Source organism: Grampus griseus, assembly GCF_964374135.1.
Source record: "Grampus griseus genome assembly, chromosome: 7".
In the NCBI taxonomy this organism is placed as follows: domain Eukaryota; kingdom Metazoa; phylum Chordata; class Mammalia; order Artiodactyla; family Delphinidae; genus Grampus; species Grampus griseus.
Window position 1 is genome coordinate 43,080,870 of NC_139001.1, and position 17,758 is coordinate 43,098,627.

The 17,758-nt window shown below is 35.0% G+C and overlaps 1 protein-coding gene across 1 annotated transcript in view; it reads left to right on the forward strand.

Annotated features, from left to right (window-relative positions):
- Window positions 1-17,758, forward strand: part of STAT4 (signal transducer and activator of transcription 4) — a 92,172-nt gene that overhangs the window by 46,162 nt on the left and 28,252 nt on the right. Inside the window, exons 4-9 of the mRNA XM_082657686.1 lie at window positions 7,259-7,357; window positions 10,210-10,302; window positions 11,229-11,307; window positions 14,109-14,194; window positions 15,700-15,851; window positions 17,473-17,631. Of these exons, the coding sequence (XP_082513812.1) occupies window positions 7,259-7,357; window positions 10,210-10,302; window positions 11,229-11,307; window positions 14,109-14,194; window positions 15,700-15,851; window positions 17,473-17,631 (668 nt within the window). The remainder of the gene's footprint in view (window positions 1-7,258; window positions 7,358-10,209; window positions 10,303-11,228; window positions 11,308-14,108; window positions 14,195-15,699; window positions 15,852-17,472; window positions 17,632-17,758) is intronic.

The following is a 17,758-nucleotide window of genomic DNA, read 5'->3' on the forward strand; positions in this document are numbered from 1 at the left end:
TCCCACATGCCGCGGAGCGGCTGGGCCCGTGAGCCATGGCCGCTGAGCCTGCGCGTCCGGAGCCTGTGCTCCGCAGCGGGAGAGGCCACAACAGTGAGAGGCCCATGTACCGCAAAAAAAAAAAAAAAATTCTCATAATGAGGTTAGGAGGAGAGCTGGAATAGCAGACTGCCCTGCCCATATCCCTTGGACCTTATCATTTTAGTTCAATCAGGTGGACTTAAAAATGCCAGCATCTGTGTCTTTTTGCTTTAGAGCTAATAACGACAAGAGCTGATGTAAAAATACTCCAGTTCCCAAAGGCCTTGGGTAGATAACTCTAAGGCACATGTTCTACCCTATTCCCAGGGTTCCCAGCCAATCTTAGCCAATGGCTGGATAACACACCCTTTACTGGATGCCTTCTCTCCCTCCTCTCACTTACCCGCTCCCATAACTGTGTGTTTTGGGATGAACTCCCATTTATATTTCTTGCACTGGAATCTTTATCTCAGGGTTAACTTCTAGAGAAATCTAGGCTCAGACAGTTTTTGGCTACATATTTCTTCAGAATCCTACTTCCCCTTTGGTTACTGTTGCCTTCCTCTTTCAAGGCTCTCCTGAAACTTCTTTTATTTGTCCTGGGACCCATTACTCTCAACCTGCAGGTGCCAGGTCACTGCAGCCAGAGAGCACATCTGATAAATCCTTAACAATGCAGAGGAAATTAATTAAATGTAGTGTTAACTCTCCCTCATATCTTTGCATTCTAAAGGGGATCCTGGGGGAAGAAACTCAAAAGAGTGAAAGTCCAGTTGTGAAATCTCAAATTTTGTGCCACCTGAACGGAGGAGGTTATTTTGAGCAGCCTTATCCCTTCCTTTACCTCTGACTCTGGTACTCCTTGGACCACCTGGGGGGAAAAAAGTAGATGAACTAGTCATTCTTTAGTGACAAGTCAAATTTAGAAATTAGATGGAAGGTAGTAGAATTTGAAGGAAAGCCAAGGAATTTAGCATAAAGCAGAAAAAATCATAAAATAGCACATTTGTTGATTCTAAGACACCTTTTTTCTGCATTTTATCATCTCTGAAATCAAAACGCATCTTATATTCGATAGCATCTCTTAATTGCTATTGTCAGGTAGCAATCACAATGGCATTGCCATTTCCTGTGATGTAAAATTGGGTCATAGCTATTCATGTTGTTGTCACTTCAGTTGAATTACGTGCACAGTTGGTACAACACATTGAATTTAATTGCTGTTTAAGTGTCGTCAGTATAATACTGTGATTTAGGAATGAAACAAATAGTTTTCATGTATGCAGAATGGGACAGGAACAAATCAGCAGGGCATAATTTGATATTTGTTAAGCAAGTTAATAGTCACTGGATGGTTGGTCCTAAATTCCATATTTTCTTAGAAAGCAACAATAAAGTGCTTTGCAGGATATAAGAAAGGAAGGAAGATGTCCACTAGTAGAAGCTGTATTATATTTTATTATTGAGACTCATGCAAAAGGATTGCCTATAATACACACAGCAACAGTGACAAGAGAAATCAGCAAATTCCTCACAATAGATGAATAAAATCTCAGCACAATAGCAGGCTGGAGTAAATGAATCATGCATTGCACAGGATTATCATTAAGATGTACAATATCCATTTATCAGAAACTTCCTGCTGATTTTGAACAGAATGCACTTAACTTCCAGCATGATGCCATTGAGGAAAAATTAAAATATGTGTTTAATCAAATAGGTAATGCTGGGAATTGGGGGTGGTTTTCTTTGACAAGACAAAATTACACTGTCAATGCAAAAGGATTTTTTTTAATTTTATTATTATTTTTTAATTGGAATATAGTTGCTTTACAGTGTTGTGTTAGTTTCTGCTGTACAGCAAAGCAAATCAGTTATACGTATACATATATCCACTCTTCTTTAGATTTCCTTCCCATTTAGGTCACCACAGATCATTGAGTAGAGTTCCCGGTGCTATAATAGGTTCTCATTAGTTATCTATTTTATACATAGTAGTGTATATATGCCAATCCCAATCTTCTACTTCATCCCACCCTCCCCTTCCCCCCTTGGTAATCATAAGTTTGTTCTCTACATCTGTGACTCTATTTCTGCTTTGCAAATAAGGTCATTTGTACCATTTTTCTAGATTGTACATATAAGCAATATTATACAATACTTATTTTTCTCTTTCTGACTTATCTCACTCTGTATGACAGTCTCTAGGTCTATCCACATCTCTGCCAATGCCACTGTTTCATTCCTTTTTATGGCTGAGTAATATTCCATTGTATATATGCACCACATCTTCTTTATCTGTTCCTGTACTGATGGACATTTAGGTTGCTTCCATGTCCTGGCTATTGTAAATAGCGCTGCAGTGAACATTAGGGTGCATGCACCCTTTCAAATTATGGTTTTCTCGAGATGTATGCCCAGGAGTGAGATTGCTGGGTTGTATGATAGCTCTATTTTTAGTTTTTTAAGGTTTTTTAGGGTTTTTTAACCCTAACCGTAACTTCCATACTGTTATCCATAGTGGCTATACCAATTTATATTCCCACCAAAAGTGTAAGAGGGTTCCCCAAAAGGATCTTTAAAAGGATCAAGAGTACGAGTTTGGATTATGAAAAGCAGTGTATCACTGTAATCTTATGCCTAACTGACAACTGCTGAAGGTACCACCATATTTAATTTAAACTGTAAACAATGTCTACGAATAAGAACTTCTTCAAAGATGTTATTAGGAGTGAACCAAAAGAGTACAGGTGGTAGTTGAGCTGATAGAGTATTGGTTAGACATCTTCTGGAACAGACATCTAGGAACCTGCTATATAGTCTAGTTCTCAGTGACTTCATGGACATGTATCTGAACAGTTGCCTAATCATTTCATGTAAAAGTATAATGGTTGTGAATCATGATGGCATGACTAGGCCACTACAACCCTCAATGCTTCAGTCATCAAATCATTTCAAGACCATTTGCAGAAGGAATGTGAGTGAGTCCTGGTTCTTGTCTGAAAACTTTCTGTTGAAAACTTCTGGTAAGATCAAGGAGGTGCCAGCATCGAAACTCACAGAATGTAGGTAATAGTGGTGCACATTGAAAGAGATGCTGCATCACTGACTTTCCTGGTGGCCCAGAGGACATTATTTTATGGGAAAAAACATGAACGCCAATGAATCTAATTTGAAAAGAGATTCAGAAAAGTTGAATTGTAAATATGCAAAGAAGTTTTATGAATACATAACCAATTTATTTCATGTATATTTACTCTTTTATATAGGTATGTGAATATGTGATATTAAATATCTATATGTTTAAGTAAATCAAGAATTCTTTCAATAGGATGAAATAAAAATTCTAAGTGATAATAAGTATTATGTCATAGTTTATATTTTTGTTTCAAGGCAAAAAGCATTCTTAACAATAAAGGTCGGTTCATAGTATTGAAAGATTTGACTCACTAGTAATACATAACAAGTCTGAATGTGTATGAAAGAACCACAAGAAGAAAAATTCACAAACTAGATTTTAACATGCCTCTCAATATGTGATAAAATTAATGAGGCAAAAAAATCAGCAAGGATTTTTTGAACAAAACAATTAACAAAGTTGGGTTAATAAACTTTTGTATAAGACATTTGCACCCAACAACTGCAGAATTCACATTTTTTACAAGCTCACATGGAATATTTACAAAAAGTCCATATGCTGGGCCACAAAGCAAGTTTCAATAAATTTTAAGTGACTGAAGTCATTCAGAACATCTATTCTGATCAGAATTTTAAAATCTATAACAATCAATAAAAAGGATAATAGAAAATCCCTATCTTTGGAAATTAACCAATACATTTCTAAATAAATCATAGTATGAAGGTGAAGTTCTGACTGATATTAGATAAATGAAAAGGGGAAAAAATATTATCAATACTCATACAAGATGTGATTTGTATTTGCAGAAAATCCAAAACAATCTACAGATGAATTTTTAGACTTGGTAATAGATATTACAAGTACATTATTAGAATTATTAAGAGTTTAGCAAAGTTGTTGGATTTAAAGTCAATATATAAAAGCCAAATATATTTCTACATACCAGTGAAAACAATTAGGAAAGAAAGATACTATCCATTATGAAAAATACCAGCTACATAGAAATAAACCTAGCAAAAAATGTATAAGATCTCTGTGGAAAATTATAATGCTTAATAGAGAGACATTAAAGAAGACTTAAATAAATAGATTAGAACACAAAGATGCCAAGTATCTAAAGATTTAGTGCCATTCAAATTCTCAACTTGTGTGTGTGTGTATGTGTGTTCGTAGCTTGACAAGGTGATTCCAAAATTTATGTGAAAAATGCAAAGAAAAGCTATTCTACTTGACGTCAAAAAACTTATTATACAACTCTAGTAATTAAGACGGTCTGTTGATAAAGCAGATAGAACCATAAGATGGGATGGAGTCAGAAGCAAACCATCCATATATGGGCACTTGAGTTATGACAGTTGGCCCAGCAGAGCAGTGGTAAAAGAACAGAATGTTCAATAAATATTGTTGGAACTGATATTCATAAAGAAAAAAGTGAAAGGGACCTCTCATTATTAAGAAGCTCCAAGTGAATTACAATTAATGGCAAAATTCTAACAGCTTAATATATATATATATATATATATATATATATATATATATATATATATAGGAATAAACCTCCATGGCTGTAGATTAGGGAAAGATTTCTTAAGTCATAAAAAGCACTAACCATAAACAGAAGAGTTAATAAATTTGACTTCACTAAAATTAAAAACTTCTATTTATTGACACTAAGAGATAGTGAAAAGAAAGCCACAGAGTAGAAGATATTTGCAGTACCTACACATAAGAGAGACAGACTCACACTAGAAAAAGGGCAATTTCTCTTCCGTCCTTCCTCCCACCAACACACACTTAGGGGTGGGTTTTCTTTTGTTATTTCTGTTTTTCTGTTTGTGCTTTTTTTTCTGGGGGGGGTGTCCATGGTCCATATACATGGTAACTACTGAAAGGCGAACATAACTACATCTTTGATAACGAAAATTTTAAATGCTAATTTGAGACTCACAGACATAGAAAACAAACTTATGGTTACCAAAAGGGAAAGTGGAGAGGGGTTGATAAACTAGAAGTCTGGGATTAACAGATACACACTACTATCTATAAAATAGATAAACAACAAGGTCCTACTGTATAGTACAGGGAACTATATTCAATATTTTGTAATAACCTATAATGGAAAAGAATTATACATATATGGCTGAATCACTTTGCTGTACACCTGAAACTAACACAACATTGTAAATCAACTATACTTCAATAAGAAATAAATTTTAAAAGCCTGATCATTAAAAAAAGTGCTACTTTGGTTTTTGAATCTATAGCGGTCAATTTTCCATAAGATGTTTTCATCTCATACATTTAAGTGAGAGCTAAGTTAGGAAAAATGCAAAAAGAAAGTGAAAAAATAGCCTGGATAAAAACAATAGTGATTCTTTACTCTTAACAAAGGACAAAAAATGAATAATTTAACCTCACAAGACATAGGGGAAAACCAAATCTGAAAGGGAAGGTAGAAGAAATTCAAGCAGGAAAGAAAAATGAAAAAGTATAGACAAAGGAGCTGAGAAATGCTGAAAGATAGGATCTGGATAATCAACAATGAAGAACTCCTGTAACGGTGAGAAAAACAAAGACAAATAGTGGTGATTCTTGGGATCTTAGAGGAACTCCTGATCTTGGATAGGAAAAGCTTTCAACGTTACATAAATGGCAGTCTCCAAATTAGCCCTGGGAGAAACCCTTTATTTTCATCAGTGGAATATTTTAAAAATAAAGGCAAAATGAGCAAACATAGCTTTTCTTGGTGAGTTAAATGGAAGGTATATGGGAAAACAAATCAATGGGAAATTTTAAAAACAAGAACAAATTCAAACTAGGGAGAATCTGAAATTGTCAGCATGCAGGAATCAGAAATTTGGTATCCCTGCTTAATGAATAGGATAATTTTAATTTCTTTACCTTAAGAGTTTCTGTCAATTCATTTTTGTTTTTTTCTTTCGGAGTGTTCTCATTTGAAGGGGAAAAATGTTTTAAAAGCTATAGAATATGGAAAAGCAGGAAACCAGATACTTGGTGTTTACCCTGGTTTTACAAATAGAAATGCTAATTAGAATGCATCATCTAATAAAATTGTGGCCATGGTCAAGGCCTTAAAAATGTTTACAACCAATAACCTCATTTCTTTCCAAGAAAGACCCTTTGGTTTACTAGTCTGTATAAGCTACTTTTGATTATTAATTTTCCACTTTTATCTTTTCTGCTATTGCCCTTTGGCCATTTCATGGATAAGTAGCACCTCCTTCAGACAGGAGGGCAGAGGGAAACTAAATAAAGGCATTTGTCTACATTTATTGTGTTTCCTGTTAATCCTGCCATGGAAGGGTCTAGTAACAAAGAAGTTTAACACTACTGACTAAAATGATAGTGTTTTTCAAATTAATCCTGCAAACCAAGAAAACCTATAGGTGCCTGGCAGGTAAAATAAATGAGTGCCTAGGTCACTCAGTGCTGGATACTATGGAAACTATGGGTAGTACATGTTCCCCTGAAGGGATTACAATATTTCAATTTACACAACATACCTTATGGCTGAATTAGACCCACAGGTTGCCAGTTTACAATATCTGAACCATTAGCATCGGTAATAAAAAAATGTATATACTTAGATGTCATAAAAATATTGTTGCTAAAATGTGTGTGATAGAGTTTCTCTCTAGCATACCGATATAGTTATGAGCTAATTGACATGAAGAGCACCAAACAGGGACCAAAAGAAATGCGTTAGGCACACCATGTAGTACAGAGTTAACAAATGAACAGCTGGGACCACCCTAGTTCATAATAATTTACAAAGAAGTAACGCTTGTAAAACGTATCCTAAGCCCAAAGTAAACTGATCCTCCTGAGTGTGTGTTCAGGGTCTTTCCTACAGAGGTGCTCAAGAACTATTTTTAATTATTAAAAATAACTTCTGGGGACAGAGCAATATGCTGCATAGGCATCTACATTCACAATATTAGTTTCTGTGGCTTTATAATAGAATAGGTCGTTGAAACAAATCCCAAATAATTTCACATATTTATTTGGAGATTTTTTTGATTTGCAAATAGTGATGTATACATTGAAGATTTTGTGTTGTTTTTCACTTTTTTTCAGGGAAAATTTCATGGAAATCCGATGCATGTGTCTGTGGTTATTTCAAATTGTTTAAGGGAAGAGAGGAGAATATTGGCTGCAGCCAACATGCCTGTTCAGGTAACATTTTCTTCCATTGTAATCTTGTTATCACCTGGAACTCAATTTTTCTGAAACAGAAATTCTAGTCTTCTTTCCAGCCATCTTCTTCTACCTATGTTGATGGTCCCGTCATCCTTCCAGTCACTTGGAATCAAGGTCTTGGGATTATCTTTGAATAGTTCCTTTTCTATGCCTCCTTATTGAGATAACTACCAAGTCTTTCCAGAGTTTGTTTCTGGAATCCTATCTATACATCCTTTTCTGTTTCCACTGCTCACACTCTGGTCCGTGGTCTTACTATATCAGTTGAGGAATAGAGTAACCACCTCCGGGCTGAATTCCTAACTACCATTTAGGCTCTGTTTCTCTCAGCATGTTTATCCTCAGGGATTGATCTTGTGCAAACCCTTCAGTAGTTCCCAATTTCCTACCCGACAAGTCCAAACTACTCCATGAGCAGGAATTTTGTCTTACAGAAACTCCATAAATATTTGCTTGTTTATTGTTTCAGTGTGCTTTGCCTTGCCAATAATATTTTAGATTATATTTTATCCCACTGTGCTGAATGAACTCAGAGCCCCCATCAAAGATAAGTAGAGGAATATGAAGTCCCTGGGAATACTTTTTCAGTTAATCCTTTTGAAAAGGAAAGAGCGTGTGAATAATCAACTTTCCACATGTCACACTCTATAAGTTAGTAAATCACACTAGTGTATTTATTTTTGAAGATCCAAGAAAAGTATCTTTTTTCAACTATTAAAAATTCTCAGATTTAGTTGCTGTCAGGTTATGGTTGTTTTTAGAGAAGTATGAAGCTTTAACAACTTACTCTTATTTTTTAGATGATAAAGAAGAATGGTATCACCTTTATTTAATTTAAAATCTAAAGTTAGTGAGTTTCTAAAGTAAATATAGTTTGATTCAGTGCTTTTTGGGTGAACATTGAGATGCTGTTACTAATATATGATATTCTCATATATATTCTGAGCTGTCCTTTTTCGTAGCCCTCTTATCTCTAGTCATTTTGTCTGTGTGTGTGTGTTGTTGTTGTTCTCTTCATATGTCAGGTATCAGGCAAATTAGAAACATTTATTCGAATAGATGCTCATCAAAATCATTCCACAAATAATCTGCTAGTGCTACATACTACCACAAAAGAAACACTAGTTTGTACATTTTGAACCAGTAGACAAATATAGGGAGATACACACACACACACACACACACACACAAATACAAATAATGGGGGCCAAAATGAGAGTGAATTTTACAAAGGCTTTACCCATCTGAAGAATGTGATGTAGTTGAAAAAACACTTGATTGACAGTCAAGGACCTGGGTTCCACTTGAGATTCTGCCACTGATTTGCTATAGATCTTAGTCAAGTCATCATCCTTTCTAACCATACGTCCCCATCCAACTGTAAGGTGAAGGGTTTACTGACATTCTAACTCAACTCTAGATATCTACGTAAACGTTATATCTATGGAACTTAATGCCAGATTATTAGAGTGGCCAAGAAATGGGGCTTGCGGTTCCTAACGGCGCAGACTGGTAGTGGTCCGTGGCCCTGGCGTTGGGGACCCCTGCTGTAAACCATCCTCTCCTTTGGGGTGAAGTGGGGAGAATAAGGGGGAAGAGAAAGGGTTGCTTCTTCATTTACCTGCCTGGGACATAGAGGCTTCTCCCCCACTAGGGAAAGTAAAGCATAAATGAAGCTAGATCACATTTGGAGCCCAAAGTGGTTAGCACCAGAGTTTGGACTTTACTGTAGTTGGTGGTGAGCAAAATGGGAGAGCCTTGACATCTCCAGACTTGCCTTTGAAGTTTGGTAAAGGGCGAAGGAGAAGGATGGGGCTGGAGACCAGGAAACCTGAACTCAGGTGGTGGGAAGGATGTGCAGAATGTCACACATGAGAATAAATCAAAGAGAAAGCTACTCTTAGAATTTAGAAAAGGAATTTAGGATCCTCAGATGAACACATTACTGTTAAAAAGTTCTTTGAAAAGAAGGAAACAATATTGTCCTTCTGTGCAGCCAACAGAAACATTTCACAACATTCCACTGACCTTACAGCTTCAAACATAATGAATATAACTGCTAAAAATCATGATTTTCATATATATTTAATCACACAGAAAGCTGTTTATAATGTGTTACAGAATGAAAAATAAAGTTATAAAATCATACTTAATATGAAAAAAAAAAAGAAATGGGGCTTGGAGTAGCTGGTTAGCCTTTCTATTTAGCCAGCCTAACACTTTTACATATTCTTTAGCAAACTCCCTTTGTTCCAATGTAAAAATAAATCTCATCCTGACAGATTCAACATCCCTAATTCTGAATTTAAGTCCAACTTAATGTAGTTTCACTATACTAATTTTTAAATTACATGTATTCAAAAAACAATTACATGTATTCATTTTATAGAATTTCAAAAGCAATATGGGTCTGTTATAGAAAATTAGGGGAAAAAAATTTAACCATAAAATCATCTGTAATTTTACTGCTCAAAGATAGCACATGATAATATTTTGGGATGTGTGTGCTTCAGGTCACATGTACTTGAGTTTACATGTCTATACATATATCCAGATTTTTGTAAATAAATAAATAAGTATAAATATATATACATATACAAGCAACAGAGATCACAAACATATGGTGTCTTATAATTTGCTCTATTTCTTAACAATTTAACACTACTTGTATGTCATTAAATATTTTTCTACAGCATGTTTTTTAATGGCTGTAGAGTATTTCATATCATACTCATCCATACCTCAGTTCAAAGTATATTACATATATTACATTCTTCATAAACCTGTTTTATCAACATCATCGAAATTTCAAGACATTGTTTTTCCAGGGACCTCTGGAGAAATCCTTACAAAGTTCTTCAGTTTCAGAAAGACAGAGGAATGTGGAGCACAAAGTGGCTGCCATTAAAAATAGTGTGCAGGTGAGTGATCTCTTACAGACACCAGGAAAGTCTAGCTGTTGTCACCATACTATGCATCTTTCTCTTGTGTGCCCAAAGTTAGTGCGTACAGAAATCATAGGGTAATTTGTTATAAGATAAATATCTCTCACACACTACGTTCATATTAGAAAACATTTATTTGTGGGAAGCTTTTAACTTCAATTTACCGGAAATTAGGGTTTCCACACCAGACATCATCAGTGAGAAGCCATGTGACCTTAGGCGAGTAAGCTGCTTCACACCTCTAAACCTCTGCTTCTTCATCTGTAAAAGTGAGGATAACCACTGTAACAGGATTGTTGTGAGGACTACGTGAGATAATACTATATGAAAAGCCTTTAGCTCAGATCTTGACACCGTTATATCTGAGCAGAAAAACGTCACCAGGTTTGGAGAAGAGTAAAAGTAAAAATCTCAAAGACAGAAATGAACAGGAGCCACAGAGGAGCCACAGATATTTTTTTTCTAAGAGGTAGAGAGGAAAAAAATTTAGACTCAATTGTCATAAACTATATCGTTTGAGAATGGAGATTTTAAGCAAAAAGATAGTTGGTACGTTAATACAGAGTTGTATGGAGCTAAAATGAAAAAAGTATCCATACTCTCCGATAAAAAAGATATTAGTTGCATCATTTGGAATTAACTGAGAAATGAGAGGCAAGATGCTGAAATTTGCAAACACTCAGGAAGAGAAAATGGAAGAGCAACCTCAGTCTGGTTCTTCTAGTGCTATTCAACGTTCATGGGCATTAGCTCTTTAGAAATGTAGATTCTGTATAGTTAGTCTGGGATATTACTGGGGATTGCAAGCACCAAACTGTGTATTTTGAAATACTGATGATGGATGATGTTGTTGCATTGACGTGCTTAATTGTAACAACAGAGTATGTTTTCTTTGTAAAAAGATGACAGAACAAGACACCAAATATTTAGAAGATCTGCAAGATGAATTTGACTACAGGTATAAAACAATTCAGACAATGGGTAAGTTTTTGTTTTGTCTATAATTCCACATAGGGACATAAAGGCAATGTGACTAGGGTTTCGTCTTTGCTGCAGAGTTGATAAATTGATCCCTTTTTTTGAAGAGAGTGTGCAGGAGAAGTTAATTTATTTTGCTTCCTCCTTTTCTCTCCATATAAATATATCTTTTTACCCATGATTCAAAGTAAATTATAAAGCTCATGAGAAATCACCCCTATTTCAGGATGCATCTCCAAAAAGTAAGAACATTCTCCTATAGAATCAAAATATCATTATCACAACTAAGAAAAGTAATAATAATTGTCTAATATGATCAGGAAATTACTAATATTATCTCTAGGTGAGTCTTTTAATATAATTTTAAAAAATTAAAAGTAGAAATATGACTCTGTAGGAAATTTAGAAAGTAGAAAAAAGTATTACAAAATTAAAAACCACACAAAATTCTGCTATCTAGATATAAACACTGTCAAAATGTTAGTGTATTTTCTTCCAGCCTTTTTCCTGCACGTTCAAATACATACATACCTATTTATTTACGAAAAAATTGAAATCATCTTGTACATAGTTCTTTGTATAGCATTTTAAACTAAAGTTTTATTTTATGTATTTCCTCATATAAAAAAATCTTCAAAACATAATATCAATAATTGTGTAAATACCAAAATGTAAGGACACTGAAATTTATTTGACTATTTCATTGTGGTTAAATATTGAGGTTGTTTACAATTTGATGTTTTTAAAGAAATATAAGGAAAGAATGATAAAATTTATAAAATCTAAGATTTACAAGTAATAACATTTAGAGTGTGTTGCAATTAGTGGGACAATTGGAGAAATTCTCATTAGTTCTAGATTAGTTAATAGGATTGTGCCAGTGTTAATCTTCTGGCTTTGAACATTGTACTATGCTTATCTAAGACACTAGAAGAAGCTGGATGAAGGATATATGGGAACTCTGTACTATTTTCGTAACTTTTTTGAAATTCTAAAATAATTTTGAAAAACACATTAGATATAAATTCTTTGTACAGATGATTTACAGAATCATCCTTAACTACTGAAATGTTAGCTTAAAATTTATCTGGGGGCTTCCCTGGTGGCGCAGCGGTTGAGGGTCCACCTGCCGATGCAGGGGACGCAGGTTCGTGCCCCGGTCCGGGAGGATCCCACATGCCGCGGAGCGGCTGGGCCCGTGGGCCATGGCCGCTGAGCCTGCGCGTCCGGAGCCTGTGCTCCGCAACGGGAGAGGCCGCAACAGTGAGAGGCCCGCGGACCGCAAAAAAAAAAAAAGAAAACATTTATCTGGAAGGAAGTAGTATGGGTGATTGTGATCAAATTCTTTGTTAACTTTCCATCTAAGATTTAAAAGAGAGGATATTCATTTTTCCTGGCATAAGTGAGATGTGACATGTCCTTCTGGCACCTTCAGGATGTCTTGACTCCCATGAAATGTTATTGAATATGTTCATAATTGTATGTACAATGTTTTTTCCTTTGGAAGAAATGACACAAGCACAGGTTTCATCAGCTTATCAAAGGGGTCCATGATTCTTAAAAGGTTTAGAACAACTGCACATTTAATCAAGCATTACAATTCATTGAAAGCAGCCTCAGCCTAAATTTCATATGTGAACCATGAATTTTATGAAATAGAATATACATTAAAATATACTGTTTTACATTAAAACAGTAAAATTATTTTGAACTTAGTATATTACAATTAGAGTTACTTTAGTATCTTGCAGTGCTTCATAAGCATTATGAAGAATAAAAATGATTATTACTTAATCAACAAATATTTTGTTGATTATAAGTGAAAGGAAATGTTTTAAGGGAAATGAAAGATACATGGGAAACAAGTTATATCTTTGCTGGTGAAGACTGGAAAGTTTTAGCTAGTGAAGTTTTGAAATGATAAAATGCCATATCAGCAGGATTTTGCTACATATGGGATCTAGGAATTCGTAAATTTGTGAATTAATACAACCAGAAATGACTTCTTGGAAATCAGTGCTCTTTTGTTGAGGACTTTGCCACAGCATTGTTTGGGGGCCTCTTTTCACAATAACACAATTCAGATCAGCATTCCAAAACTTCATTTATTATAGAGATGAGCAGTTGGTATAAGCAGTCACTTACTATATACCAATAAAGTTTTAGTTCAAATTAAATAATACGATGTTTATTGTACATCTGTCATTTAAGAGGATAAATCATGTTGGGTTTTGTTCAGTCAGAGATTTTTCTTAATTTGCAACTCTTTCCCACTTCTTCTGGTTTTACTGTGAGGCTAGCCTGTTTTGCAAAGGAAAAGAGAAAGCAAAGGATTTAGTCTTTATTAGTTAATGAGACTATGTACTATAAAACGGCAACTCTTCCAGAGATTGAGTAAAAGCATCAGGAGGGGTCAAATATGATTTAATCATAGGCACAAAGAAGGGCCCCTTTTCTTTCTTACACATCCCAACCAACCAAGGTCATTATAAATGTAGAGATGATCTAATAAAGAATCCGTTATAAAAACATTTATATTCTCCTCTCTCCCTGCCCCCAAAAGGAACATTGTGTGAAGAATGGTGTTCTCTCAAGGTCTGTAAGATAGAGAGCTCATCTCTGGCCTGCTTGGATGTAATCCTTCCTGGCAGCCAGGGATTTACTTCTAAACTCATCACTAATGGCCCCATTTAGGCTCTTGCATCATGGGATCTTAGGATGGCAGGTTACAGCTGGCTTTGGCTTTCAGGACAGAGAGCTTCACCTTGGAGAGGACTCTAAGTCTGATCTCTTTTCCTTCACAGATCAGGGTGACAAGAACAGCGCCCTAATGAATCAGGAAGTTTTGACTCTGCAGGAAATGCTGAACAGCCTGGACTTCAAAAGAAAGGCTAGTGAAGAACTTTAATTGGGCCTTTTGCCTATTTTTCTCCTTTTTCTACATCTAGTCCTACTAGATTAAGCTCTGAAATTAAGCTCTTTGATTTTATCAGTTCCATTTATGCTGAATGAATAAAAGGCAGTGTTTCTAGGAAGAGTATCATACCGTTTGCCATGCTTCTTCACCTAAGTTTACAAAGCAGAACCCTTCTAGAGTCTATTTATCCTGCTTATGTGGTACATGTACTGTAGCTACCATTAATTTCAAGGTGAACATTTTACCCAGTTTTTTTTTGCCACTATTTCAGACATGACTGTTTTAGTTGCTATACTTAATATGCTGGGATGGGTTCTACTGCACATGTATAATTAAAATATTACTTGACGACTACTAAAACTTTGTTACAGAAATAAGTGTCCCAGTTTCTATTCTGAAAAATGACATTGTGCTAAATAATTCTGTAGGTTTCAGGAGAGTCCATTGAGACCTGAACATGTTCAATCTAACCTCTTCCCAAGGAGAGGAAGAAAATTTTCTGGCTCAATAAAATATTTTGAAAGAGGAGAAATATCTCTCAATTCTACCTCTCCTTGAAAATAGACACATTGAAATTTAACCAGTCACTGAAATCAATAGTTTATTTCTAAAAGTTTGGCTTCATCTTTTTGTGCAGGAATTTGTGTAAGCACAAATACATGTAAAATTTATTTTCACCCTAAATTAATTATAAACTTAAACAGTTATATATCAGATTTTAAATATGTAAATATTTAACCCAAGATTAACTTAATGCTTTTATGCATAATAAATCTATGCTATACATTTTATGCATGCCATCTTATTCTACTTTGAATAAGATTTTAAGGAGAGGGGGAATCTTAGAAATAATTCAGTCCATTCACCTGACTGTATAGAGAAGAAGATCAAGTCCCAACAAAGATAAATGGCTTGTCCAAATTCACATAGCTGTGGCAAAGCCAGGGTAGAAATTCACATCTTCTAATCCCTAGGCCTTTGAAAGTTATATTTTCCCACTATGCTTCCCCAAACCCAGATAAAGTGGTACTAAAAACTAACACAGAAAGGCTTAAATTCTAGTCAGTACATTTAAAAATAAATGCATAAACATAATTATAAGAATATAAGTTCAATTTATAAATGGCTTTTTAAGAAGCAGATGTATGGCTTTTATGACTACAGGATTCAGTATTGTCACAGGAGTTACAAATTCAACCTACTTATAGTAAATGATAGTATGAGAGTATTATGTGCTATTATGAGAGTGTTAACTATGGTCATGCTTCTTTCTTCATGACATTATTGAATTGCAATAATTTAATTATTTGAAAAGGCAGTGCTATGGCAGATGGAAGGTAGTATTTGGTAAAATATTTGGTCAAAATTTTAACCAAGGCTTTATCTCCCAGGTCAGACAAATTACTTTATAGGTTAAATTATGAGTAACTTTGGTTGTGTGTCATAAGAATCTTCTCAGTAGTCACTTTTGTCTTCAGGAAGCCCTCAGTAAGATGACACAAATAGTGAATGAGACGGACTTGTTAATGAACAGCACCCTGGTGGAGGAGCTGCAAGACTGGAAGAGGCGGCAACAAGTCGCCTGCATCGGAGGTCCACTCCACAATGGGCTCGACCAGCTCCAAAACTGGTAAAATGAACTGAATTTAGTTTCTAGTGAAAACCACAGGAAGTACACAACAGTGTCGCTTAGCCAGAGAATACAGGCTTAGACGCAAATGTCAATTCATTCAGCTTATTGATGGCTTATTAGCAGCTGGAACTCTACCGTTGAAAACAAATGGATGTAATTGTCTGAGTGTTCTTAATTTCCATCCCTTTGGGGAGAAAAATAAAGCATCTATAGAAATCTATAGAATGCATAAGAATTGCTTATTTTCTTATCTAATATATCAATCTTAAAAGACTCAAATGAACTTTTTCAAATCAGCAATAAATACACTTTCTTGAAGGGCATGAGAAGCCCTGGCTTCAAACACTGTATCTCATTTTTAAAATGTGTATCTTAAGGTGTCAGAGTTAAATATTAGTTTTGTGTTTTCAACAAAGTGATTTATTTTTGTATTTAAATGAAAAAATCTCAAATGGCTAATACAACATGGCATCCCCTGCCTGTGTACACATGCATACATGCAATTATGTACAGATATTATCCTTTGTATTAAAAAAATGTTTTTTGGTTTTCCCCTTCATCAATGTAAAAGAAAACTATGTGAGTGAAAGAACAATTAGAAAATATAATGAAAAAGAAGGAAAATTTTCAGTTGAAATCTGAAATTGCTTTCCAAGGGTACAATCCAATACAATGAAAAAGCACAGTAACTGGGCACACTTGCACTGAAAGGTCTGCACTGCCAGGCCTACTTCTCAGGAAAAGTAACTGGGCTCTTTTTTAAATTTATTGATTTTCCTTGGGGAGATACTTTGATTCTCTAACCTCACTGTACTCTGTTGTTGTGAAAACAAGATAAACAACAAAGGGAGCATAGCAGGTAATGGTGCTCATACCAAATTCAGTAGGGAGTTTGCAGTTCTTTCTACAATGTTATGTGGGGAATAAACTTTCAGTAGAAAGAGCTGCTGTCAGGGCACATGGACTTAGCAAGTCTCATGAGACTTCTGCCTCCTCTTAGTTGGAGGCCTCTTCTGTGTGCCTTTCAATCTCCCTCCTTCCCAGACTTCCAGCCCAAGCTGCCACCTCTGTTTCTAAGGTAAGATCCAAGGTAAAACTCTAAGCAGATACCTTTCTCCAGGAAGATCCACTGATAATTTTTTGGCTAATACTTAGGACCTGTAAAAAATATATATGGGGGGGTCATACTGTTTTTTTCTTCAGTATTCTTACACATAACATTCTTCATATCATGTATTTTTAAAGTTTTAAATTTGCTGTCTTTAGTGAGTGCAATATTTTTTAAATATATGTGTTTAACAGACTTTTTAAAAAGGATAATTAAAAGGGATTTCGTTCCAGACATTGACAAAATTTCCTAAATGATTTCTTATCTATAACTGAAGGTAAAAATTTTAAAACATTGAAAACAGTTAACATCTATCATGCATTTTAGCAAAAAGCTGGGTTAGGAAAATAAACATTAAAATAAAAACTGTCACTAACCTTTAATGGAATTAAGTGACTAATTTAATTAATTTAATAATTATTTAGTAATATTTGCTAAATATGGTTAATAGTTAAAATGGTGGATTGTTAAGTGGAAAACTATCTGCGTTTTTCATTTGCTGTTCGATAGCTTTACACTGTTGGCAGAAAGTCTGTTCCAACTCAGAAGGCAGTTGGAGAAATTAGAGGAGCAGTCTACCAAAATGACATATGAAGGGGATCCCATCCCACTGCAAAGAACACATCTGCTAGAAAGAGTCACCTTCTTGATCTGCACCCTTTTTAAGAAGTAAGTCAACACTTTGCTATACACCTGAAACTAAAACAACATTTACATCAACTATACTTCAATTAAAAAAAAAAAAAAGGAGTAAGTCAAATGTTATCCATTTAAAGGCCTCTTGGGAGCCTCAGTC